At 45.4% G+C, this 26,351-nt stretch overlaps 1 protein-coding gene across 1 annotated transcript in view; it reads left to right on the top strand.

The window, feature by feature from the left end:
* PAPPA (pappalysin 1) overlaps nt 1–26,351 on the top strand; it is a 271,315-nt gene that overhangs the window by 191,546 nt on the left and 53,418 nt on the right. The window contains exons 11-15 of the mRNA XM_055123816.1: nt 6,037–6,150; nt 7,022–7,157; nt 9,492–9,705; nt 20,291–20,459; nt 22,949–23,132. Coding sequence (XP_054979791.1) covers nt 6,037–6,150; nt 7,022–7,157; nt 9,492–9,705; nt 20,291–20,459; nt 22,949–23,132 — 817 coding nt within the window. The remainder of the gene's footprint in view (nt 1–6,036; nt 6,151–7,021; nt 7,158–9,491; nt 9,706–20,290; nt 20,460–22,948; nt 23,133–26,351) is intronic.

The raw sequence follows: 26,351 nt of genomic DNA, 5'->3' as shown, positions 1-26,351 counted from the left end.
GACCAGCTTCCAAAGGCCTTTGTGTGTGGCCCAGAAATGCTCTGTGCTCTGCTCCCAGAGAGCTGCAGAGCAGCAGATTTCGAGCAGTAGGGTCAGATTGGTTTCCCACTCTGAAAGGTTCATTTTGGGCATGAGTCAGGGTAGGGAGCATGTCTGGGTGGAGTGATTGGAGACAAAGAGTGGATACTGGGATCCTTTGCTCTGTCAGAGAAAGCAGAAGTTTGGACCATGAGTTGTGTTTTGAGGTTGAATCCGGGGCACAAAATAAGAGACCAAAACCCAATTTTTAGTTGTCATACACAACTGGGAATGGGATCTTTAAAGAGTAATTTCATCTTCCCTGCCTCATTTCCTTGTCAAAAATAAAACGAAATAATGATTCCAACCTCACAGAGTAATTGTGAGGATTAAGTGATGTTGTGACCAAGGATGTCTAACACCCCTGGGGCTTTTAGCCATCATTCAGCAACCGCTCCATGTCATAGATGGGAAAACTGAAGGTGGCAGAGATGTCAGATTAATATGTGACACAGTTCAAAGGAACCCAAGCATCCTATTTCCCACGGGTGGCCCATGAAGGTAGTGCAGGGGTCTCTGAAGGTGATAGAGGGTCTGTAGGATGGTGCTGAATAATTTTTTGACTTTCAAGCTCAAGGGAAGAAGAGTTCCTTGTGTATTAGTTCCTGCAGGTGCTGAGGTAAGAGTCAGAGACAATGACCTTCTCAATGCCCATCAACAACCCAGGTCGGGCTTTTGGAAAGAGTGACTGGGGTACTAGAGCCGTGGTCTACTCTTTCTGTTACGCATTCTTAGGGGAGAAAGGAAGAAATCCCACAAAAGATGGCACTGTGCAGCAAAGAGGATGGCTCTGTAGAGAACCTAGGTGAGGAAAAGGACTCTGCTCAGTGCTGGGAGGCAGACGGTTTTCCTATTTTATGATTGTGTTGCCACTTGCTGTATTGTGCTGTGCAAGACACCTACCTTCTCCTGGCCATAGAAAAGGGAATACTCATACTACGGCTCTACCACTCTACACTGAAAAAGCTTGTGGCATTGCTCTTCCAAGAAGAGAAGAGAGGAAGCACAGCTGTTGGAAAGAGCTGTTCATGAGTGACCTAATCTATGGAAATGTGTTCTCTGCCCATGAGATCTTCAGAAAGATGCTGGGTCCAGCCCTCCTCTAATTTTAAGAGGAACTAGGGAGGATGTTAAACTTTGACTGCTCTCTGCCTATCAACATTGTGTGACTTTCTTTTTTCACTTCCCTCCAACATTTGTTTAGAAAGGTATTTATGAATTCAGCAAGGATCATTATTTTGCTCATTCAAAATGCTTGTTGTATTTAATTCTTTTGTGAGAAGAACCCTAAACAAGGGAGTGTCCTGTGCAGAAGTCCATTGTGGAAGTTCATTGGTACTGTGTTGTGTGGCGTCTTTCTAGAACTTAATCTTCTTCTGAACTGATGTGTTATGCCACTGGTTGGTAACTGTTCCTGAGCCCCTATAGCAGCCACCATCTTACACCTTGATTATATAAGTTTGATTATTAAGGTACCGCATATAAATGGAATCATGCAGAATTTGTTCTTTTGGGAACTGCCTTATTTCATCTAACAGTGTCCTCAACTTTCATCCATATTGCCACACATGGCAGGATTTCCCTGCATGTTAAGTCTGAGTAATATACCATTGTAAATTATTAGTATTAGTGCATATTAATGTTGTATATTGCACGATATGTTGTGTGTTGTATGTTGCATGATAAACATACATGTTGTATGATATACACACAACATGTTGTATGATATACATACATACAACATGTTGTATGTTGCATGATAATATTGTATATTGTTGTTGATCTGTATTTCTGTATGTACATAGTGCAGCGGTAGGGCGTTTGTCTTGCATGCGACTGACCTGGGTTCGATTACTCTCGCCCGCATGGCAGAACCTGGCAAGCTACCCGTGGCATATTTGATATGCCAAAAACAGTAACGGCGAGTCTCAAGATGGAAATGTTACTAGTGCCCGCTAAAACAAATCAGTGAGCAACAGGATGACAATGACAGTGACAATGACATTATATTTATTTACAGGCCACACTTTGGTTATAGATGTAGCTGTTGATGGACATTTAGGTTGTTTCCACATCATGACTATTGTGAATAATGCTACAATGAATATGAAAATAACAGTTTCAATTTGAGGACATGCCTTCTTTATCTCATTAAGCAAATTTATACTCTAGCAGCCACTAGATACACACAGAGTCCCCCAAACAGTAATGTGGAAATGGCTCATTCCAGTGCAGCAGAGAGTGTCAACAGGTTTGTTCAGCCTGTGTTTGTTCACCTAAGTGTTACAACACTTGGTTCCCCCTGACATCTCTGGGGCCAGACAACTGGGTAGAGCCCTTGGCATTATCAAGAGACTGTATGTGTACAAGGGAAGAAAATCTGGGGAAAGTAGATTGACTTCACCTAAGATTTAAGAGTGGTATAGATTGGGATGGGGAAGGAGGAAGTTGAGGGATATTGGGAAGATCATCGGAGCCAATAAAACTGAAGGAACGGTAGAAAGGCCGAAAAACAACACAGAGAAACTCAGAATGAGCCCTGAATAAATGGCCACTGAATAAACAAATGCATGCAAGTTCTGTACAAGCCAGAGGACTGTTAGAGTCCTTCCCCTTCCCTATCCAGTCTCCATGACCTCCCCAGAAACAGATGGTTTAAAGATGTACTGGCGCTCTGTCCAAAGGTTTAGCTAGATTTGTGCACCCCTCTCCAATCTGCATTGACACTCCATGGTCAGGATAACTGCCAGCCTGAAATAAACACAAAACTAAACAGGCAAAGAGGAGAATAAAATAGCAGGAACATGCTCCTCTAAAGCCCAGTCTAGTGCTGATAGAGCTGATGAGATAAGAAGACATTATATTTAAGCAATAAGAGGACTGTGTTCATGGTGGGGAGTTCTGTGACCATACGTGTGTTACATGCAGAGATAAGCACCCCGGTCCAGCACTTTGGAGATGGGCTCCACCCTGCTCTTTGGGGGGACAGTCAGCTAAGAGCACTAGGGGAAAGAATTCCAAAATGATACATGTCGAATTGCTGGCGGGGATTTCAAATGCCATAGATAGTTTATGCAAAGTCTCGTACTGTTGTAAAATGTAACACAATCTACTGGCAGATCTGCCAAGGCTCCATCCCAGTTGTTTTTGAGAAGAAATAAATAAACTTGAAAAGTCTTCCAGACCATTAAAGAGGCCGTGTTTTACCCATGGTCCTCTCTGTATCGGTTTCTAGAGATTTGAATAACTAAAGCAATTGCTCAATGGCTGGCCAATGAGATGGTTGATTTTGGGCACCTTAACGCTCCTGAGGAAACTATCTGTGATAGGTCAGAGAGATAGGTCACTGGATTGAGTTTATAAAAATTTGCTTTACATGAGGGAGGCCCTGGTTCTATCCTGACACCTCATGGTTCTCCAGCTGGGTGTAGAGTGACGAGTAGACCTAAATATCATTGGCTGTAGGTTCAAAGCAAAAACAGAGAAGTTACCTGTGACATGTAGGAAGTGAATACAGTATTGCAGATGCCCTGGGGTAGTGAATGATACTAGGACAATGGACACATTTCAGTCTTTTTATTTTAAATAGTGAAACAACATTTAAAAAAAATAGTTTTCATTGTTTTGTTTTGTTTTGTTGGGGGGAAGGGAAGGCGACTGAAGAGGGGGAAAGATGAGGGTGTAGAGGGTGGTGGGCCACACCTGACCTGTGCAGACTCCTGGCTCTGTTGCCAGGGATCATTATTGGCAGTGCTTAGCAGACCATACGGGGTGCCAGGGTTCCAACCTGTGTCCATTATCAACAAGGCAAGCACCTTACCCTCTGTACTATTTTTTCTGGTCCTGAGGCTGTTTTCTTAAATAAAGTACTACACAGAGCTTGATATGCAAAACAGGTTAGTGGAAGTGCTCTGGTTGAAATAGCAGAACAGAAACCTAACAACCGTCCCCAGGATGACTCCCCAAGGAACTCAGGAGTCCTTTTCAGGCATTGATGTTTGATTTAATCTAACATCAGGTGTGATAGAGAAAGTGATCTCAAAAAAAAGTAAAGCATGGATTCCACAATGACACTTCAGATTTTGAGGGAACTTGGGCCATAACCAGGTTTCCTTAACCTCAAATAGCTCCCCATTATGGATCATACTAGAAACTAACGTGTGATTCTCTGATGTTGGTTAAACAACTTAACAACCTCCAGTGGTTGTTGCAGGAGTAATCAATGAAGATGTTCACATCAAAGGAAATATTGGATATTTGGGTATCCAATATTTGGAACTCTCCGTTTCACTTTTGCAACTTCCCTGTGACTAAAATTATTTTAAAACAAAACAAAATTTATTTGAAAAAGTAACAACGCTTGTTACTTTTGAATTTGAATCTTTAGCTTGACTTTGGTTTGTGAATTTGATGTTTAACTTTTCCATTCTATTTTAAAATTTTCTATACTCATTTGTATGAATCAATGAACAGTTTATATTCTTGCTTTAAGTGAGTCTTATAAATTGCATAATAACATATTTATCCACTCAGACACCTCATTCATTTATTCACTTAGTGTTATCTTTGTGTGTGTGATCTTCCCATAGTTTTATGTCTTTCATGGGCAGAGCTTTTGTTTCAGGTGCTCAGGACCCAACCTGAAAGAGGTGTTAAATAATTTTAACATCATCTTTGTGAATATACTGGGCCCACTTAAAAAAATTTTGCAGCATAAAATTCTGTGAATATTTCATATTTGGGGCATCACTTCCCCAACAGGTTGTTGCTATCAATATTATTGGTTAGATGTTCTTGATTCTTGTATATAAGGTTTTTCTCCCTTTTTGTTTTATTTGTGTGTATTAGATATAACAGTTAAGCTTTTTTTCTTTCTCTCTCTCTCATAAGATTCTTAGAATTCTCTATGTCAGCTTTGCTTCTCAGATGAGAAGACCGAAGATATGGATGAACAATCCCAATTCCAGGTTGCTGAGAAAACAGCCATACTAGAGAAACATTAAGAACATTTAGTCGGGAAGACCTCCGTGAAAGGTCTGACCAATCTCAAGAGCAGATTAGCCCAATCTCAAGAGCAGATTAGCTGTTTCTGTCCATCATGCCGTGTTTCCATTTCCTGACCTACAATATCCACCTGCACACAATGTCAACTCTAAATTCATTGGTATCTCTCTTGTCTGCCATCTTGGTCCAGAAGGCTTGAGATAGGTACTAAATATTTGAATGATTAACCCAATGAATGGATTACTTTTAGATGTGTCAGAAAACTCTGAATTAAAAAAATTCTATGTATCTACACATGCTTTGTGTTTCTTTTAATGCTGTTTGTTGTGTATACCATTGACAACAAATATGAGTATGCGTGTGTATGCATGTATGTGCGTTTGTGCATGAGTGGGGGAGTTAATTTTTTTTGGGGGGAGGAAGCAGTGTTCATGATCATATTGTTTGCTCCGTCATCAGTATAATGAAAGTTATATATTTATTCTAAATTTGCTTGATACTCAAAACTCTGTGAGATTCAGTTCCTCCTTCTACCTTTTCTATCACTTTCCCTTAATTTTACTAATACCAGAAGCTTATTACAATTTGAGTTTTTGCTTTTCTCTTGTGTTTTTAATTGTGTTCCCTTTCACCTCCAATGCCCTTCCCCATGTTTCTACACTCTTTTTTCAGACCTAGTTCAATTTTCAGTTTCTACAAAAATTTTCCCTATGGTAATTTTTCTTTCACCTCTACATATATATGTATACATATATACATATGTGTTATCCTTTCTTTTACCACATTTATGATTCTTCTTGTGTGGTTAAAAAAAAGTTCCTGGAATAAACTAATCTGTCCATCTCAGTTTCGTCCTGAAATGCTGATATTTAAAGAATGGATCATTTCTTTTTTTCAAATGGATTTTGCTCCAACCCCTGAGACCCTCTAACACATTTTTCCCTTTGTTTCTAGGTGTGTCGAACCAAGGTGATCGACCTCAGTGAAGGAATTTCCCAGCATGCCTGGTACCCCTGCACTATCAGCTACTCATACTCCCAGCTGGCTCAGACCACTTTTTGGCTCCGGGTAAGACAAAGCTTTGAGAGTCTTAGAATCTCCATCAGTGGCCCCCAGGAAGCACTGACTTCTATGACCCTTTCTCAGATCGTTTGTTTACCCATGGAGGGTGTTAATTGTAAGGATAGGGAACCAAATACTTCACAGTGGGATGCTTCCTGAAATAGAATCTTTTAATTGCTCACAGAATGTCCCAGGCCCTCTTGTTGTGAGGAAGAGTTTGGATACCTTTTGTCTGTCTGGAACCTCCTATTGCTCAAAATTGTTAGAGTTGTCCTTCTCCTCCCTGAAACCTTTGCTGAGCCACAGAGAGAAGTGACTCGGTCCATTCAAGCTACAGTTCTCTGCAGGGCACTTGTTGCACAGAATGTAGGGCTGTGGACTGCATGGGGAGGTGATGACATCTCAGAAATACATTGAGCTCCACAGCCTGCAGCGGTTCCAAGATTGGATCTAATTTGGGTTCATCTTCTCTATACCTAGAGAACAGGTTGGCTTGGTTGGAGAAGTGACAAAAACGATAACATCATTGTTTTGAGTGTTTAGTTTGTACCAGGCATTTTGCTTGGATTCTCTTTTCAAAACTTCACCACTACCCTTGGACGTAGCAGGTTATTTAATCCATTATTTTGATTTGAGGGGACCTGAGCCCAGAAAAGTGGCCCGGCCAACGTTCCACAGTACACAGCTCAAGGGAAGATGAGCAAAACTAGGAAAGAGCCTCTGAGCTTATGTTCCTCACTGTTAGACACCACTACTTCCCTGTTCCCACCTAAAGTGGAAGACTCTCCTTGCATGCCAGTCCCTGCCCTTCTGGTCCCATAGCTACTTCTTGGCCGTGCAACCAAATTGAGTGAATGTTGTGTTGTCTGCATTTCAGGCATACTTTTCCCAGCCTATGGTGGCTGCAGCTGTCATTGTTCACCTTGTGACTGATGGAACCTACTACGGGGACCAAAAGCAGGAGACTATTAGTGTCCAGCTGTTCGACACCAAAGATCAGAGCCATGATCTAGGTGAGCATCTTTCTCTGGAGTTACTTGTTCTTGAACCAGCTGCCACATCTGCTCAGGGGATTGTGTTCTTCTCCCCTTTCCTCTTTCTTGCTTCCCTCTTGGACACTGAATCTTCCGATCAGGATGTATAGTTGTGGCTCTAGAGAAGCCTGGACCTTGTGCTAGGGACATGAAGGGTCATTGTCCAGCCTTACTTTCTGTTAGAAGTGTTTGATCTTAAGCCAATCTCCATAAGATTCTGACAAAAAAAAATGGGGAACAAAGACTGTTTCCCCATTGTAGGTTTTAGCACCTGAAACTCACAGTGAAGCCTCAAGAAACCTTGTGTAGGACCACCAAGGTGGTGTAGCCATATTTTCCCGCTTTGCACTCTGTCACCAGAGATACCATTGAATGCCCACATGGCGGTAGCTGTGTCTCCAAACCTCCTCTGGAGAACTCTGTGAGCGCACAACTCAGAAAAGGCCACTTTCAGGATTCTGCATCTACCTAGCTGTAGAGAAGCTTCCCCAGCATAGGGTTGGACCTGTCACTAGAACTGACTCTCCCTCCCCAAATTCACAGGCTCCTTAGCTCAGAGGGGGAAAAAAATTCTCTTCTCCAAAGTTGATGGCCTCAATTTGAATCCTGCCCTGCGACTCACTTCCCTGGAGAATCTGAGCCGTTCATTGAGCCATTCTGATAGTGAATTCAAGGAGCTGTTGCTCAAGATGGTGGTTAGCGTTCCTGATACGAAGAAGAGTCCTTATACCCCTCTCCCTCGGCCCCCTGTTCGTTGCCTACCCTGCATGATCTTTCTGTGTGCCAGGAACTCCAGGCCGGCCCTGGAGCCCGGCCTTCCACCCCACCAAGCTCTTGCAAAGAGGAAGCAGGCCTTCTAGGGGTCACGTCAGGGTTAAGCAGAAGCCCGGGGAGCAGGGAGGACATTTGGATTTTGTGCTTATGCTTATTTCTTTACTCGGTTGTAAGGTGGAGGGGGGGGAATTTATCCATAAGGCAGAGAAAAAAAACCCCTCTTCACGTCTCTGCAATTCTAGGAAATTGCTCTATGTGAGAAACAAATATTTCCATAGCTGATATGGGCATGGCAAAAAAGTCTCCAAAGAGGAGAGATTATGCAGTGAAGTCAGGGAAAAGTTCAGTGCCTTCTGTAGAAGCTCTCTAGATCTATCTGCTTGGTGCTCCAGAAGCAGAATCCTCTGCTTCTCTGTCCTCAGCATCCTGGAACCCTCTGTGGAAGCTTTGCAGCTGGATGGAGCCCTAACTTTACCTGGAGAACTATTGAATGGGGGGCCTGGTGAAGCCGGTTAGGAGATCTCCAGTTCTGTATACAGAAATAGAGGGCTTGGGGCTTGCTGGAAGTACAGTCTTAGAATGCGGCTCCATCTTGAACCTAAGTGCACTGAACACCAAGGCCCACTTCCTTTCCCCATCCCATCCCATCCTGTCCCTTCCACATCTTCCCTTTGCATCTCCTCTCCTCCTTACCCCATTCCCTTTTCAGCCTGGGAAGTGCCCCTTGTTATTGTGGAGAACTGCAGTCTTTTCTGTTCTTGTGATTATTTTGTTTGTTTGTTTTTTGTTTACGGGGCCACACCCTGTTGTGGTCAGGCCGCACCTTACTCTCCTGGCTCTGTGTGCAGGGAACATTCCTGTCAGGGCTCAGGGGACCACATGGCATGCCGAGGATCAAACCCAGGTTAGCTATGTACAGGGAAAGCACCTTAACTGCTGTACTCGCTCTCTCTCTGGCCTCCAAAACCGAGGACCCTGAAAGAGGCTGACCTGGGTTTCCATGGACTGCTCATGGCTGGCAGTTCTGGACCCTTCCCTGAGAAGCCACCTCCCAGCTTTGCTCCTCAGGGCCCCTCCCCATTGATCTCCCAGCAGCACAAGCTTTTTTACCCCGGGAGAGCCCCACTGCGGGAACTCTGCCCATCCTCTTTATGACTGACTGGGAAGGCAGCCTGCAAGCTAGCAATTCAGACTGTCAAACCCTAATGCACAGTGGGAGGAGATGAGGGCCAGGGAGGCTTGGCTAGGGGTGGCCTTTGGGAGGGGTGGCAGGGGGCGGGGGGGAGGGTGGCTCTGAGCTCTGGGTGAAGGGAAAGCTTAGGGGGCAGGGAGGCAAGGGGATTGGAAAGATGTGGAAGCCAGAGAAAAGGGCAGACAAAGAAACTTTCAATCAAACTCAAAATCCCCACCGGCCACCCAATGGTGCTTTTGTACAGGGACATGAAAGGGTCTGGGGGCTTCGGGAAGGGCCCGTTGGGGAGGGCGTGACTGGCCTTGAGTAATGAGCCTGGCCCCGCGGCTCTCTGTCTCCCCTGACAGGCCTCCATGTGCTGAGCTGCAGAAACAATCCTCTGATTATCCCTGTGGTCCATGACCTCAGCCAGCCCTTCTACCACAGCCGGGCCGTGCGCGTGAGCTTCACTTCAGCCCTGGTCGCCATCTCGGGGGTGGCCCTCCGCTCCTTCGACAACTTTGACCCCGTCACCCTGAGCAGCTGCCAGAGAGGGGAGACATACAGCTCTGCCGAGCAGAGGTAAGGGATTCTGGGGCAGCTTGCCCAGGGCCATTGGGGGTCCCGTGGAGACAGAGGAATTCTGGAAGTGAGGAGCCTAGTATGTAGCTGTTACAGTGTGTGTGTGTGTGTGTGTGTGTGTGTGTGTGTGTGTGTCTGTTCTCCATCCTTTGGCCTCTGGCTCACTCTGCCTTTGAGAGCCCCCCAACCCCCACCCCAAGTCTCTCCATTCTGGGAATGAGGGAGGGAAACAGAAATGTGGTGAGAACGAAACTTTCTTTCTCTGGCTTGCCATCCCAGAGCTCACGGTAGCATGTGGAGGTCATCCCAAGAATGTGGCATTCCCTCTCCGAGGGCTAAGGGCGGGGGGGACTCGGTGGTGTCACCATTTGAACAAGGAGGGGGATAAGAACCTTCACTGGAATGCTGAAATATCCAGCTTACAAAATGGTGTGTGTGTGTGTGTGTGTGTGTGTGTGTGTGTGTGTACAATGTCAAGGCCCTATATTTGCTTCATCGTGGATTAGTATTTGAGTGGTGACTGAGGTTGAATGTAGTTCCCAAATCTGGCTCCTGAGATGCCCTGATAGCCCAGGAGTCCGTCTTTTAACCGTTTCATCATCCATCGATATCTGTACCTTTGACAGGCATCTGCGACACAAGCTACACAATTTGGGTAGCTAAAAGGGACTGGGGTGGTATTTCTGGCAAAGGGATAGATTTATAAAGGATCTTAATGGGCCACTTCTGAAATAGTGGTGGTGCTTTTCCCCTCAGGATTCTGCAAGTGTTCTTAAGCTGGCAGAAGCCTCAGAGAGTCAGTCCGGGCATCCAATGTCCCTATTACACTTCCTGTTACTGGAGCATTCCTGAGCACCCAAAAGGGATGGGCCAGCCCAGGGTCACACAACATTCTCTCAAGCTTGTTTAATGAGACCCCAGAGGAGAAAGAAAGAGTTGTGGTCTTGGGGGGCTCTCCCAGGGAGAAGAGCTTCCAAAAGAGCAATTCATCCTGCCGTGCATACCTGGGGGTCAGAGGGGAGCAAGGGAAGTCCACCAGCTTTCCCACGACCCTTCTCCCGCAGAGGACACAAAAGGTGGTTGCAAAACCCACATTGTTCTGTACCCACTGTCTCTAGCTTCTGTTGTGCAAAGTCTGTTGCAATCATTCGGTGGCAAAAGAACTCCTTAAATACCACTCATTGTTATATTTCACCCCAAAAGGGCTTTTTCACCCCTGGCTTTCCAGACTATAAAAATAAGTTAATTCTTGAAACCTAGGGCAACCCTGTCTATGGAAAATACAAATCCATCAGACCTTTTCAGCAGTGCTTTCTCCTCCTCTACGGACTGTCTGGACCACCACCAAATTGATGGGTGCCGGATCTGCCGTCTTTTTTTAATTCTTAGCGGACAGTGCCTGTGCCTGAGTCCAACCACAGAAGTGTTGAAAAAAAGATTGATATGTTCTCATCAGATTCCTTAGCTTGTGGAAGAACATACAGTAAGGGGACGGGTGTTGCCCAGTCGCTAATCGCTGGCGTGGCCCTGAGCCACTGTGTGGCTGTGTGGGGCCTCAGTTTCCCCATGTATTAAATGAGGAGGATGGGGAGTTCTCTGTGATTCTTTCCACTTCTCCTAATGTGCGATTCCCAAGAGAGACGAGGAAGGGACCAACCATTGCGATTCCATGATCTAATTTCCTGAGTGCACCTGTGCTTTGCGGCGTGCACAGAGCCTCCAACGAAAGGCTGCTCAATGTTGGGCTTTGTCTGCCAGCAAGCAAAGAGAGAGAGGACTTTTGCGGGGTGGGAGGTGGGGGTGGGTGGGAGACAGGTCATACATGAGTCTATGAAACCGAGGCTAGAGCTGCAGCCTTGAGGGCAGAAGTGGGCTTGGTCCTGTCCTTGGACCTAGCTGGGAACTTGTGATGCTGTGGGGGTGGGGGGGTTGTGAGGCTGTAGGGATGCCGGAGCTCCTCCTCCATGCCCTGGGGGGCGATGGGGGGGAAGGAAAGCATCTTTCCCTGGGGAGCTGGAGCGACATTTACCCAGAGAGGCAGGACTGTGCAAACTTGAAAATGCATAAAAACAAACAAACCAGGAGGGAAGAAAAGAAAAATAAGCAACAACTGCAGGAAGTCACGGGATGTTTTGCTTTATTCTCCAAACACCACAGTAAAGAGCATCACTTTTGACAGCATGCTTCTCAGCAGGCTGTAGTAGAAACAGCTCACTTGACTCTCAGCCGCTTCCCAGGTAGTCAAGGGGCTGGGGCTCCCTTCCCCCTCCCTCCCACACCCCTTCCTCTCTTCCCTCCAGTTCTCCCTCCCCTGCTCCTCCCCATCTATTCTTTCTGTCTCTCCCTCCTGCCTCCCCCTCCTCTCCACCACCTCCTCCCTCTCTCCCTCCTCCTTCACCTTCTTTATCCTCCTCATTTTCTTTTCTCTTCTCCCGAGAGCAGTGTGATCTCTAGTGGGCTGTCATGGGAGAGGCATCACTCTAGCAAAATCAATTCAGGCTGCGTGTTCTGACCTAGATTCAAGGGTCTCCTGTCCCAGTGCGGTGCTTGGAATAAATTCAGAGGCCCAAGAAAACAGGATCAGTTTTCAAGTGAGAGGTCCTCTTGTGGAATTCTAGTCTCATTCCAGCTCCACAACAAGTTTGGGGACAGAGAAAATATGAGAGGAGGGGCGTGTTAGATGACAGTGATGGGGAATTTCAGAGGCTTCTTCAGTGAGAAAAGCAACATCATGGAGTGAAATTCCAGTGTGTCCAAGGCACACACATTCTAAACAGAATCCTCCCTTCTTTACTTCCTTCCCTCCCTCCCTTCTTCCCTCCCTCTCTTCCTCCTTCCCTTCTTTCATTCTTCCCTTCCTTCCTTCCTTCCTTCCTTCCTTCCTTCCTTCCTTCCTTCCTTCCTTTCTTCCTTCCTTCCTTCCTTTCTTCCTTGTTACCTTCCTCCCACCCTCCCTTCCTTCTTCCCCTTCCTTCCTTTCTCTGTCCTTCCTTCCTCTCCCACCTTCTATTCCTCCCTCCCTCCCTCCTTCTTTTCTTCCTCCCCCTCTCCTTTTCTTTACCTTCTCCTTCCTTCCTTTCCCCCTCCTTCCTTTCTTCCTTCTTTCCTTCCTACCTACCTTCTTTCCTTTATTTCTCTCCCTTTATTCCTTCCTTTCCCCCTCTCCTTCCTTCCTTCCTTCCTTCCTTCCTTCCTTCCTTCCTTCCTTCCTTCCTTCCTTCCTTCCTTCCTCCCTCCCTCCCTTCCTTCCTTCCTTCCTCCCTTCCTTCCTTCCTTCCTTCCTTCCTTCCTTCCTTCCTTCCTTCCTTCCTTCCTTCCTTCCTTCCTCTCTTTTTTCTTCCTTCCTTTTTTCTTTCCTTCCTCCATTCCCATTTTTCTTCATTTGTTTCTTCTGTTATTCTTTCCTTCTTTCTCTTTTCCCTTTACCCCTCCTCCTTTCTTCTTTCCATGCTTCCTTCCTTCTACCTTCAATTTTTATGATCTGCCTTATCACCTTTCCCCTACAAAAGCTCTTTCCACTTTCTCCATGACAGACCATCCAAAGAGCTAACATTTAGGGAAAAATTTGGGGGCTGGGGTGGGAAATAGATGCTCCTTGTGGCTAGATTATCTCCTAGGTAGGATAGACTACAAAGGGGCTGAGAACAGACCCAATACTTACACTTGAAATCCAAATTTTTTCTTGAATCTGTGCTCTAATGCAGTTTAGTGTGGTGGATTTAAAGGAATATACAGCAACTCATATATAATATTTTGAGTCCATAATGAAATATCTCAAGACTATCGGTCATTGATTCCTTCTCACAAGTTCACTGGACTTTCCCAGCCCACAAAGAGATCAGACAACTCTCAGGGATCAGACATCTCTCAGGGTAACTGTTGGGTCTCACCGGTGTGGGCAATTTCCTTGTAAAGGGAACTCTATCTAAGCATAGTTGTTGTTTAATCACACTGGATACAACCTGACTCTTTTCCAAAATGTTTTTTAAATCTTGTCTATGTCCCATTTGCCTCAGCAGCCTATCAGAGTTCCTGAGGCAGGTGTGTGTGGGGGGAAGAGGGGGGGAGGATGTCCACTGTCCACACCAATATCATCATATAAGGTCATTCAAATCTTTTTTGTTCTCTTCACAAAGAAATCTATGTCTCTCTGTTGTCTTCTTCTAGACACTTAGAGGGTTGGGAGAGGAAATTCTCTATTCTGTATCCATCCTTGAGATGGAATAATTAGGGTGCAGGGAAGTGAATACGTTATTCCAACGCATCCAGTATGTTAATAGCAGAACCAGCATTTGAATTCAGTCCTCGGGGCCTCCAGGGAAAAACTCTTTTCTCTTAATCATAAATTTCAAGACTCCTATCCCACAAGCCAGGTGAGGCCACAAATTTGTGCTTGTTTGGCCAGCAATAGTTATCTTCTTTGATTATAAGCCTTTTAATATAAGGAGAATGAGTACAAACTAAAATAAAGTAGAATTCTTTCTCCTCTTGGAGATATCTGAAGATTTGGACACTGTGGGCTTTTAGGTCCACTGGGCCAACTTGAACTAGAATTGAGAAGGGCTGTTTATTAAGTGCTCAGTCAACTGTCCAGCAGATCATCCACCTAGACCCTAGAAGCCACATCCTCACCCCCTCAAATCTCACCTCTGTCTTAACAAAAAAATGCATTTTTTTGTTTTCTTTGTTTTTAATTTGTAAAAAAAGATTGTTTAATTTGTAAGAATTAAAACAAATAAAAATTTGTTTAATTTGTAAGAATTTATCACTCTGTAAGAAAAATTACAGAGTGAGGGGGTCTTTTAGGATTCCTTCTCCTGGGATACTCATTGCTGTACAAGCAAAAAAAAACAAGCCATAATGTGGTAATATTCAGGCTAACTTTCCAAGTGATCCTGCATTGTCTGTGGCCAAAGCATTCTCCCCTTCCTTTTTCAATGTTGAATCTGCTGCCCTTTTTGTAGTTCCTTGTCTGAGCAGCCCAGAATAATTTGTAAACATAAATCATTTGTTTATATTTTATTGTTTCCCCATGGTATAAGCAAAGCAAAATAGAGGAACACAAGTCAGGAACTGAGTGGGAGGGGGGACCTCACCAACTCTTTAACTTCTGGGCTAGCTAGCAGTGTTCAGGTACACTCTGCTATGTGTGATTGGGATTCCTGTTAGTTGGGTGAAACAGTGAGGTAGGGGCTGGAGCAATAGCACAGTGGATAGGGCATTTGCCTTGCACCTAGTCAAACATGGTTCAACTCCCAACATCCCATATGGTCCCCCAAGAACCGCCAGGAGTAATTCCTGAGTGCAGAGCCAGGAATAACCCCTGAGCATCGTTGGGTGTGACCAAAAAAAGTGAAAGAAAAAAGAAAGGAAAAGAACAAAGTGAGGTAAGCTGGTTTTGAAGGTCTACCTCAACGTAGAACTTGATTATACAAGTAAATACATTAGAATATAGAGCAGAAAGGAATATTTCTTTTTTAATTTAAATTTGTTTAGAAAGGAATATTTCTGAGTATCAGATTATACATGTGTTGAGGCTGGGGGATTAAAATCTCTACCCTTGTCCAGGTGTGAGAATTTCAGTGATAGAATTATCCATATCCTTTTCCCCATCACCACCTTCCTACCTCCTGACAAATGTCTTCTTTTTTAACCTTTTTTCATTATTTTTACTCACCATCCTTTCAAGGGCATTAAAAATTGTTCCCCTTCCAAGATTTCTGTTTGCTTTTTCTTGTTTTTATTTTTGTTTCTGTGTTTCAGAAATGATAGGCTGTGTCAGGAAGTTATTTGGGAGTTGGGACAGTGTTTACCATTTCGGGACGATGTGTTGACACAACCCTTTCCAACTTATAGAAAAGCAAAGATCCAGCAGTTAAGGGACAGAAATGCATTCCCACCCTTTGAAATTTTCTCCATCCAGAGTACCTTTCGTCAAGAGACTGAAACTCTCTGCATCTCAGAGTCCTCTTATTAAAGGGATAATAAGAGGTACTGATACTGACTCTTGTAACTGGTAAAGATATTTTTTTGCAGATGAGATGATGCAGGTGAAACGTAGTCCCCCATACTTTCCCTCCCTCTCTCCTACCTTTTATTTTCTCCTTTTTTCCTCTTTTCAAGTTCTATGATTCAGGATCAAACAGGTGTTGCTAAATATGCCAAGATGTCTCATCCACTCAATGCTCTAGTTCTAAACAATGTTTAATGAGAACAAGGTGATCAGGAATGATGAATACCTAGCCCCTCTGGAAACCCACCATGTACATGAGAACAGCTGAGGCTGTGAGAAGTTCTCCAATGAAGAAATAACTGGTCCATGAATCCAGTGCCCCTCTCCAGAGTCAAGCATGGGATCTTGGACCAGCGGATGCAAATGACTAGAGAATATTTTCCTTTTGTAGTGAAGAGGTCCAGAGAGCACACCTTCCAATGGAATGTTAGTGTTTCCAAACAAAGTATTTGTAAGACATTTATTTTTGTTTGAGTGACATGCTGAGCTTTACCCTGTCCTGGACTTTCGCACATGCTGTTTAGTCTGCCTGAGCTAGGCTCTATCTCAAGCATTTGAATGCCTGATCCCTTCATTCCATCCAGGTTGTACTTCAGATGTTCTCATAGAGGTATCCCCTGAGCCCTTTTGAGCATTGTGGCTTGCAATACTGATACTGAAATGTTGTCAGGAATATCCCTTTATCATTGTTTAACACTCAGTTCTTGTCCATGACCATTTCCAACTGTTATTGTCATACTGTTCCCTTCTCTATCTTTCCTACCTTCCACCCCACACACCCTTGTGGTTTATTTCAACCACTGACCAGTCCTCCTAGCCTCTATTTTCCCTGGTCATGGATATTAGTCCTACAATATATTCTCATTTCACTCAGCATGATATTCTCCATGTCCAGCCATTTATTGGCAAATTTCATGACTTCATTTTTCCTAACAACTGCATAGTATTCCATTTTATAGATGTACCACAGTTTCTTTATCCATTCATCTGTTCTCAGGCACTCACGTTGTTTCCAGATTCTGACTATTATGAATAGTGCTGCAATGAACATAGGAGTACAGATGGTGTTTTACACAGGTCATTTTTTTTTGACCCTCTATAATTTCAATTTAATTTTTCGGTGCTTTTGCTGCCCATATCACTATCTAAAACTTGCTTGTTTCCTGCATTTGGGCCATGTCCTCTAGACTTTAAATACATGACATATGGGTGGGCTATTTTTCTAACCCCTGGATATTTAGAACACTGCTTGGGAAAGAGCAAGCCCCACAGCCAAGGTCCGTTGAGTCCATGAATGAGTGGCTGACATGTCACTGCTGACAACCTCGAGAGATCAGTCATTTTATCATCACTGTGTTATGAACTAGGGAACTAAGGTTTGGGTATCCTAGAACCTTTCAAGGTCAAACGACTGAGCTGGGGAGGCTGACTTGCCCAGTTTCAAAAACCTGTGCTCCTTCCACTGTTGGAAGTGCCAGCTTTTAGTATATCTATTTCCTATAAAGTGCATTCATATTCAGAGCATGGGGACAGGGTGCTGGGTTTTTGTTTCTTTGTTTTTTGTTTATTTTACTTTCTGGCCTCATAGCACAGAAAATCCCAGAATTGCTGTCTTTAGAAGGGCTTCAAAAGCCCACTGGTTTTCATCAGAGGCAAGCCTGGCAGCCTTCTGCGAGTGGGGAGTGAGGAGGGCCAAGATGTAAGGAGCAGGTCAGAGAGCGATTGGAAGCGGGTAGCTTACAGTGTCAATGGGTTTAAATTGGAACCATGTGGCTCTTTTTCTCCAGTGTTTACACAGCATGCACAGAGGCCCATGGCTTGATTCTGGAGTTGCCGTCTTTCCCAGGTCTCCTTGTGGTGCATCACAGAGGTTGTCGTGAGCAGGAAAGAGGGTGCAGCATTGGACTATGTCGGCCAATGCCGCTGAATTCCACTTGTCCCGACTTCTGGAACTAAGGCTGTATGGGAGCCCAAAGCCCACTGGCATGGATCTTCAGATCCATGAACCCTAAATCAAATGCTGGCCCTTCTCTGAGTGCTTTAGAAATAAATGAGTCTGTGATGTTTTGAAGTTAGGTTTGGAGGGTGGAGTCCCCCAAGTCCCCCAGTGCACCCACCCTCTCACACGCACTTTTTAACAATCATCGTCCTTTTGAGCAGGGACAGAGGACACAGAGCAGTAAAGCCAGAAACTGGCACCTAGAAAAACATCGAAGATCTTCTTCTTCTTCTTTTTTCTTCCTCTTCTTCCCCCTCTCCTCCTTTTCCTCCCCCTCTTCCTCCTCCTCCTCTTCTTCCTTCCGCCTCCTCTTCTTCCTTCCGCCTCCTCCTCTTCTTCCTTCCTCCTCCTCCTCTTCTTCCTTCCTCCTCTTCTTCCTTCCTTCCTCCTCCTCCTCCTCCTCCTCCTCCTCCTCCTCCTCCTCCTCCTCCTTCTTCTTCTTCTTCTTCTTCTTCTTCTTCTTCTTCTTCTTCTTCTTCTTCTTCTTCTTCTTCTTCTTCTTCTTCTTCTCCTCCTCCTCCTCCTCCTCCTCCTCCTCCTCCTTTCTTCTTCTTTTCTTCTTATTTATTATTATTCCACACCAGGCAGTGCTCAAGGCTTACTCCTTGCTCTGCACTCACGGTTCACTTCCCACAGGCTTGGGAGACCATATGGGATGTAAGTGATTGAACCTAGATCACCCATGTTTAAGCTAGATGCCCTACTTGCTGCACTATTGCTTTGGCCCCTAGAGCCTTTTTCTTAAGATGGTGAGTTTCTCCTTGTTTCCTAGCAAAAAATTGAAAATTAAAAACTTGTAAAGCAAATTTAGCTATTGGTGTGTGTACCCTGTGTCCCTGTGTCAAAGCTCTTTATAAGAAGAGCCAGAGGAGACTTGCAAGATAGGTCAAGGGTTGAATTTCTTGTCTTAGCTTATGTGCCCAACTTGGGTTTAATTACCATCACCACATGAACCCCAAGCATCTTCTGGTGAGACTTTCTGAGCACTGTTGGGAGTAATCTGTCAGTACTGCCCCACAGGGCCAGCGAGAGCAGCAACACATCTAAGGGCCCTGGCACTGGACTGCTGGCTCAGTGGCTGAATATGGTTAGGAGTGGCCCCTATGCCCCTCTGAGCAGTACTTGGCTATCAACACCCCCTCACAAAAGATCTAGAGAGGCAAAAGTTAAAGAAAACTGCCCTCTCCCTTCCCTCCACACACACACACATTCACACACATACACACACTGTCCCAAGCTCCTAGGGTTCGTATTCATCATTTCAACCTCTATGAGTTGCTCAAGAGCCCATTTAACACATTACCACCTCTAGTGTCTTGCTTTGTAAGAAACAAATACTACATGCTGAACAGCCTTCTTATAACACGAAGTGTTGGGAGATGAATTGGGTGTTGTTCTTTGCTGTCATGGCATTCTAGTCCAGGTGTGGGGTAAGGTTAACAAGGACAACTTTGGGAGGTACACATCTGGGTGGGAACTTACACGAGTAACTTAATCTTGCTGTTCCCTGGTTTTTCCACCTGTAAAATGAATAACACTTAGCTCATAGGGCTGTCGTGAGGATGGAGTGAGCTCATGTATATAAGCAATCCTTGAATAGCCACTAATGTTACTGTCTGTGTAACTGTAAAGTAAGGGGAAAGATCACCCAAGTTACAGGGATGTTATGTCGTTTCCATTTGTATTCTTTTACATTCCAGCGGTTGGGAACTGTGCTTTCAAGGCATGCTGCATGAAGCAATAGCCTTAGAGAAAAGAAGGCAGCGTGCCTGTGAGAGGGCTCACTTGGGGACACCCGGGAAAGCTTCCCGTGGCAATTCACCTGCAGTAAGGGTAGGATTCAAATTGGCAGAAAGACTGAAGCTGAAACTTCAGCAAGACACAAGGCATGATCTCTGAAACTTAGTGACAATTCATAGATCACTTTGTTGTTTATAGACTTCTCCACCCGGTACCTCAGTTGGGTCTCCTGTCTCTGAATGGGTCAGATTTAAGAATAACTGAAGCTCATCAGGGTGCTATGCCTTAGCTCAAACCCTACAGCTAGTAGGCACTAGAGCTCAGCTTTATTCATACCATTAGCTGTGGTTCATTCGGTTGATTTATGTGCCCAGTGTGCCACTCTGAGCTTTTCCTGAATGATCTGATTTCATCCTCCCAGTAATCTCTAAACATGAGTACTATTAGGGAGTATAAAGAGACTTCCATTCAACTCAGTGGGTGACAGATCAAACCCTCAATGAATACCGTGCTGGATTCCTAATATCCTCATTTCATACAAGCAAAAACGGAGACTCTGCCAGGTCGAAAGCAACAGGACCCAGGAAGCTTTCAAGGACCAGGACTTGAATCCTAGGGTTTCCGTTTTCATAACATGTGCTCTGAAAGATAAACTTGAACACTGTCCTGCCTCTGGGGGGTCTTCCGCCTTCACCCAAGCCAGCATCTCTTTGTCTCTATCTCAGCCCTCCAAACATATCCGAGAAAGCGACCAAGAGCCTTTATCTTGCAGCCAGCATCTGGTGGTACTTTAGGAAAGTTCCCTCTGACCCTCTGCTTCCTTCCCTCTCCAGCTGTGTACACTTCGCATGCGAAGCCACAGACTGCCCAGAGCTGGCAGTGAAGAATGCTTCTCTCAACTGCTCCAGCAGTGACCATTACCACGGCGCCCAGTGTACCGTGAGCTGTCGGACGGGCTACGTGCTCCAGATCCAGCGCGATGATGAGCTAATCAAGAGCCAGGTTTGTGCTAGGGGCTGTGTTTGGAGCCTCTCTCCGACCCAGGAGAAGCTGCCGGGGTGCTGAAAGAGTTTTCAGCTGATCCCCGAGGACTTGAGAGAGTTACCCCCACAGAGTAGCAGCTCCGTAAATATGTACGGATTAAGTGAGTGGGTTCTTCCAGGAATTCTAAGACAGTAGTGCTCCATTCGACCTGCACCAGAGTCTGTGTGGATGCTGAAAATCTGCAAGACCAGGGGCTGAGCATTTGGCAGTGAAACCTTGGCAGCCTCAATTCTGCGCTAGTGGAAGGGGCTGCTTTAGGGAGCGGTGAGTCCTCTGTCAATGTGTTCATTCACTCATCGCTCAACATCTGTTTGCTGGGAACCAGACATTGTATTAGGTGCCAAAGGAAAATATGTCACTAAGATCAACCTCATCCTTCCTCTCGAGGAGCTCAGGGGCCGGTGACAGGGAGTGGACAACTTCGCCATGCAGTCGATATTGTAGAGGGTAGTGCCCAGTGGGAAGGGTATGGAAACGCAAGGGACATTGAAGAAGGTTCCCTGGAAGAAGAAACAGGAAACCGAGAACTGGAGAATTTGGACAAGAGTGAGAGGGAAGAAATATGTGCTCTGGGCACAGGCAGAAGAGACAGGAGAAACCCAGTTAGAAACTAGAAAGAAAGAGCATGCCACGTGTCTCAGGGAAAACGCTCTCTTTCTCTCTGTCTGCCTGTCTGTCTTGCACGTGCTGTGCTCTCTCTTGCTCTCTCTATGCCTCTCTCTTAAAAAAAAATAATATCTTTGATTTTAGACGCCATGATTTACAATACTGCTTATGGTAGAATTTTATGCATACAAAAAAACGTTCCAACACCACACACTTCATCCACCGCTTCCCTCCTCCATTGTCCCAGTACCTCCCTGCTCCCGATACTATTCACCCCCACCCTCCCCCAGTGGGTCTGGAGAGTATCATGCTGAGTGAAGTAAGTCAGGAGAGGAGACGATACCGAATGATCTCATCTGTGGGATATAGAGAAGCATAGTGAAGGAATAATAAAAAAAAAAATGCCCAAAGGCAGCAGAACCCGAGAACTGGTCTGGAGGTTTCATTGGCTGAACTCCTTCTCACATTTGGGCCAGAGAAGCAAGGCTCTGACAGCTCGGTCAGGAGGAAGCGACATGGTCAGAGCGAGGCCGATAAAGGTCCTCTGGCTGCCGACATGGGGGTAGCTGGGAGTCAGGTTTTGGGGAGCTCCCTCAGCAGATAGAAAGCACTGGAGAGGAGCTGTGTTCTGCAAGGTGGTGGTGGCGAGCGGCTGTGTAACAGAGACACAGCAGAAGGTGGCTTCTGAGCTGTCTGGGTGGGGATGAGGGAGCAGGAGCAGGTGAACCTTCAGACCTCAGGGCTCCAGATACGTGTAAGGAAAGTTAGCCTCTGCCAGAGCTGCCCCACCTTCAGCTTCATGCAGTGAGCGCACAGGGCTCACACCCAGTTGCTGGGAACTCCTGTTTGTCTAGTGCTTCTGGGCTTGACCCGAGGCCCATTCGGGAGCTCGATGACTTGTCTGAGACACCTCCTTCCCTGTCAGACGTGGCAGGTCTGAACTCCTGTGAAAACAATTAGGCAGTTTTTGCAGGGAGGGATCCCGTCTCCCTTTGATGTGTGTTTAAGAGGGGGAAAATATCCTTTGGCTTTAAAATGCCAGATTAGCAGTTGGCATCCCCAGTCCCCTGGGATTTGGCAGCTTCCTGCTGGAATGGGAGCCTGCAGGCTCTGGTGACTGTCTCTCCCTTGGCTCTGCACCGTGGCCTCTCCTTTCCATCCACGTGACACCCCCCTCTTCCAGTCTGGTTTGATTTCCTGTCTCCCCTCTCGCTTTCCTCACCTGGTTCTCTTTCATATCAGGGTCACTCACATGTGGACCTAGCAGGTATGAGAGGAGGGAGAGGCTCAGAAAGTGATCCGTACTTTCCATGCCCAAGGTGAGCCTCAGGCATGGAAAGTGACTTGCCTTTGGTCTCAGCACATGGAGGACTAACAGCCAGACTTTGGGGTAATATCCACTCTGTACCAACCATTACCATAGAGTCCTTACCACTTTCTGCAGAATCAAGATACTAAGATCCAGGGCGAGTATCCTACCACATGCTATGTTTCAGAGATGGTTTTATGAAAAAAGTCAGGAGACCCCCCCCCAACAGATCTGAAACTCAAGATTCTCATTAATATAATGGAAATAATGACCTGGGAAACTCTACAAAAGCTCTATACAGATCAGAGAGGAAAGTCTTTAGGTTCCATCCATACATATCCTCTTTCCAGTTATGTAACTTGGTGTCTTGGAGCCTCAGTTTCTACATCTGTAAAATGGGGACTGGAATATCTCACTCATATTGTGGCAGTGGCTGGAGCTGATATTAAACACGGAGCTTTCATCGGGTGCATCTAGGCTACTCATTTGGGGTCCTCTACCGCTTCTCACTATGTGTGTTTCTGTTTTTCAGACGGGGCCCAGTGTCACTGTCACCTGCAGCGAGGGCAAATGGAATAAACAGGTGGCATGTGAGCCAGTGGACTGTGGCCTCCCAGACCAACATCATGTCTATGCAGCCTCCTTCTCTTGCCCTGAGGGCACCACCTTTGGCAGCAAATGCTCTTTCCAGTGCAGACACCCAGCACAGCTGAAAGGTACCCACCACCCTGTCCTCCTGTCCTTCTTCCTCAACTGGAAAGCCAGAGTGTGCTTCCACACCTCCCTTCTGGGTCTGAAACTTGTCTGGGTTTGATTTGTTCTCCTGATTTCTTTGCACCAATCGTATTGGTGCAAACTGTCCAGCCAGGCAGCTTAGGAAAAGATAGTGTTGCGCTGTCAGCTAAGCAGTCTAATGAAATGTACTCCAAGATTTTGCCATTCTTGTATAAAATGAGAGAGAGAGAGAGAGAGAGAGAGAGAGAGAGAGAAGGAGGAAGAGAAGAGAATAAAGATGATAAGGAAGTCACATTTGGAACTCATATGGCTAGCTGTAGTGAGTAGGATTTGGACCCAGGAAGCCCTAATATGGACCTATTAAGAAAGGAGTCTCATTTTTCCCTATCTTCACAGGAGGAAATCAAACTTCAGAGAGTTTAAGGCCCCTAACAGGGATCACATGAATAATAGATCCACACTGGATCTATTCTCTGTTCTCTCTCCAATGTCAGCTTCTCCTGAGGAATGGCTAGCTGAGAGAGAAGCAGTTGTGGGCAGGAAGCATTGGTTTACTGGGCCAGGCACGAGGGTCTAAGGTGAATAAGACCTGGTCTGACCTACTGGAGGAGAAGCCTAGACTTGGACGTGATGAGCGAGTGATCTCATGGCATAGAAGATCGGTCTTAAAGGGGTTCTGATTGCTTGGCAAGCATAACAGATTCTTGGGGGAAAGGACTGGGGTGGGGGTGGGGCTGTTAAAAAGAAAAGAATAACGAATAACTGATTCTTGAAGACTGGAGAAACTGAAGTCAGAGAGAGGGAGATGGGGGCATGCACAAGCTCAGATCAAGTAAATGACGTTGATAGCATGAATGTCCTTGATGTTCAGTCCAGCACTGGACTTTTATGTCACACCCAGAGGTGGCAGGATGTGCTCATTGGCTTACCTTATTAGGGAAACTGCTCCTTTATCCTACACCCAAATGATATCTCACTCAAGCATCATCTGTTGGGTGGGCATGAGCAAATTTCTGTGGGATAAAAGTGGATTTGGAGGTCTATAAGCCCCATTACAGTTAGATGTGATGAAGTAAACAGAAAATATTAATAATATGGGGGCCAGGCCTTTTGAAAAAAAAATGTAATATTCTACAGTCATGACTTTCAGACCTGTGAGCAATTAAGGATTTCTCTAACTTTTTTTTTTGCTTTTTTTGGGTCACACCCAGCGATGCTCAGGGGTTACTCCTGGCTCTGCACTCAGGAATTACTCCTGGCGGTGCTTGGGGGACCATATGGGATGCCGGGAATCGAACCCGGGTCGGCCGCGTGCAAGGCAAACGCCCTACCCGCTGTGCTATCGCTCCGGCCTCCTCTCTAACTTTTTAAGAGGATAAAAAAATTCAAAATGATCTTGAGTCTTTCACAAGGCTGTCACCGGATGAGGACCTGCATTGTTTGACTCCATAACATGTGTGGGCTTACAAGGTGGGAAGAGCAGATGAAATTAACGCTCCAGGGAATGTCTCTTTTAATTGAATGGGATACAGTGTGATACTACACAACCTCAGAGGAAAGCAGGAAACACCTCTGGGATACAACATGGGGGTCCTCTGATTTTTAACCCAGGACCTACGTTAAAATTTCAAAACATTAAAAAAGTCATAGACAGGTCATTTGAGCTACTTTCAAAATGTCAATCAGAGAGAGGTAAAGAAACCAGTGGAAATGTTGAACCTCCATCTCACTGAGCCCTTTCCGTGGTACCGTTTACCCAGATGTGGGGTATATTAATAAACTGAAAAAGTCACACTCCTCTCAATCAGAGGCCCTGGGGGAAAGGGAGGTATATAAATTAGGACTGTTGATTACCATCCTCCTTGTGACTAATAATAATTCTTAATCAAAGAGAGTCAGACCCACTTACCATTGCCTTTGATGGAAGTATGATGGAACAGTGGGAGGTGTCTCCCACTGGGAAACTGAGGCCCCAGGAGAGCCATCATTGCAATCACTATTGACCTGACTTGGCTCTTCCTTTGGGAATATAGGAGCACACTTCTGGGATCTCATCGGCCCTTGAAGTCTCATTGACATTCTATGAACCTTGGTTCTCAGCAAATCTGGTGCTGGGACTCCAGGGCTGAGTTTCTGCTTGGATCAGCTTCCAGCAAGCACCCAAGTTCCTGCAGCCATGTCTCTGGAGTTTATCAATGTGTCTCTTTTCAAGCCAAGGGAAAAGAGTTATCCAGACACCTTGCCCTTCCCCCCATCCCCCCTTTTTTTGTTTTTAGGTTCACTTTTCTCCCTGTATTTTCCTTTCTCTGGAGAATCTTTTTGAAGTCTCAGCTTTAGATTAGACAGACTAGGATTATATGCATGCTCTACCTTTTGTCAGCTGTTTGATCAGAACTGATCCCCTCATTTGTAAAATAGACTTAGAGATTGAAAGGTGGGATTCAAGATAGAAAGAGGGATAATTTGTAAAATGCCAGAAGAAAGGCTTTAGTAAATACTCATCTTTAGAGCCTGGCAAGCTACCTGTGCCATATTCGATATGCTAAAAACAGTAACGATAGGTCTCATTCCCCTGACCTTGAAAGAGCCTCCAATCGTTGGGAAAGATGAGTAAGGAGAGGCTGCTAAAATCTCAGGGCTGAGTGTAATAGAGACGTTACTGTGCCCGCTCAAGTAAATCAACAAGCAACGCGATGACAGTGATACAGTGATACAACTCCTCTAAGATTCACCCTCATGAGGTCCTTGAAATGACTGACCTCCCTTCTTTGTCCCTGGGAGGCTTCGTGGAGCTGTTGTACCTAGATATTAGCATCCTGATAACAGCAGCCACCAACCAGGACCAGCAATTGAATATGGTCCTTGAAAACTTGGTGTAATTCAGGTAACAAACCCACTTGCCCCTTACATTCAGCTTCCAGGTAAATTTTCCTTCAAGTTTTTGTTTGTGTTTTTGGACTACCCACAGAGGTGTTCAGGGCTTACTCCTAGCACTGCACTCAGGGATCACTCCTGGCTCTGCACTCGGGACCCTATGTGGTACTGAAGGTCAGACTCAAGTCAGCTGAATGCAAGGCAGATGCCATACGAGCTGTATCATCTCTCTGGTACAATTTTTCTTCAAGTTTTCTTAAATCCCAAATTATCCTTAAGATATAGGCAAAGTACCCTGCAAAGTCTCAGACTTAGAATAACCACTG

The sequence above is a fragment of the Sorex araneus genome, chromosome 1 (genome assembly GCF_027595985.1).
Source record: "Sorex araneus isolate mSorAra2 chromosome 1, mSorAra2.pri, whole genome shotgun sequence".
Classification (NCBI taxonomy): domain Eukaryota; kingdom Metazoa; phylum Chordata; class Mammalia; order Eulipotyphla; family Soricidae; genus Sorex; species Sorex araneus.
Note: the sequence above shows the minus strand (reverse complement) of the source record. Positions and strands in the feature narration are given on the sequence as shown.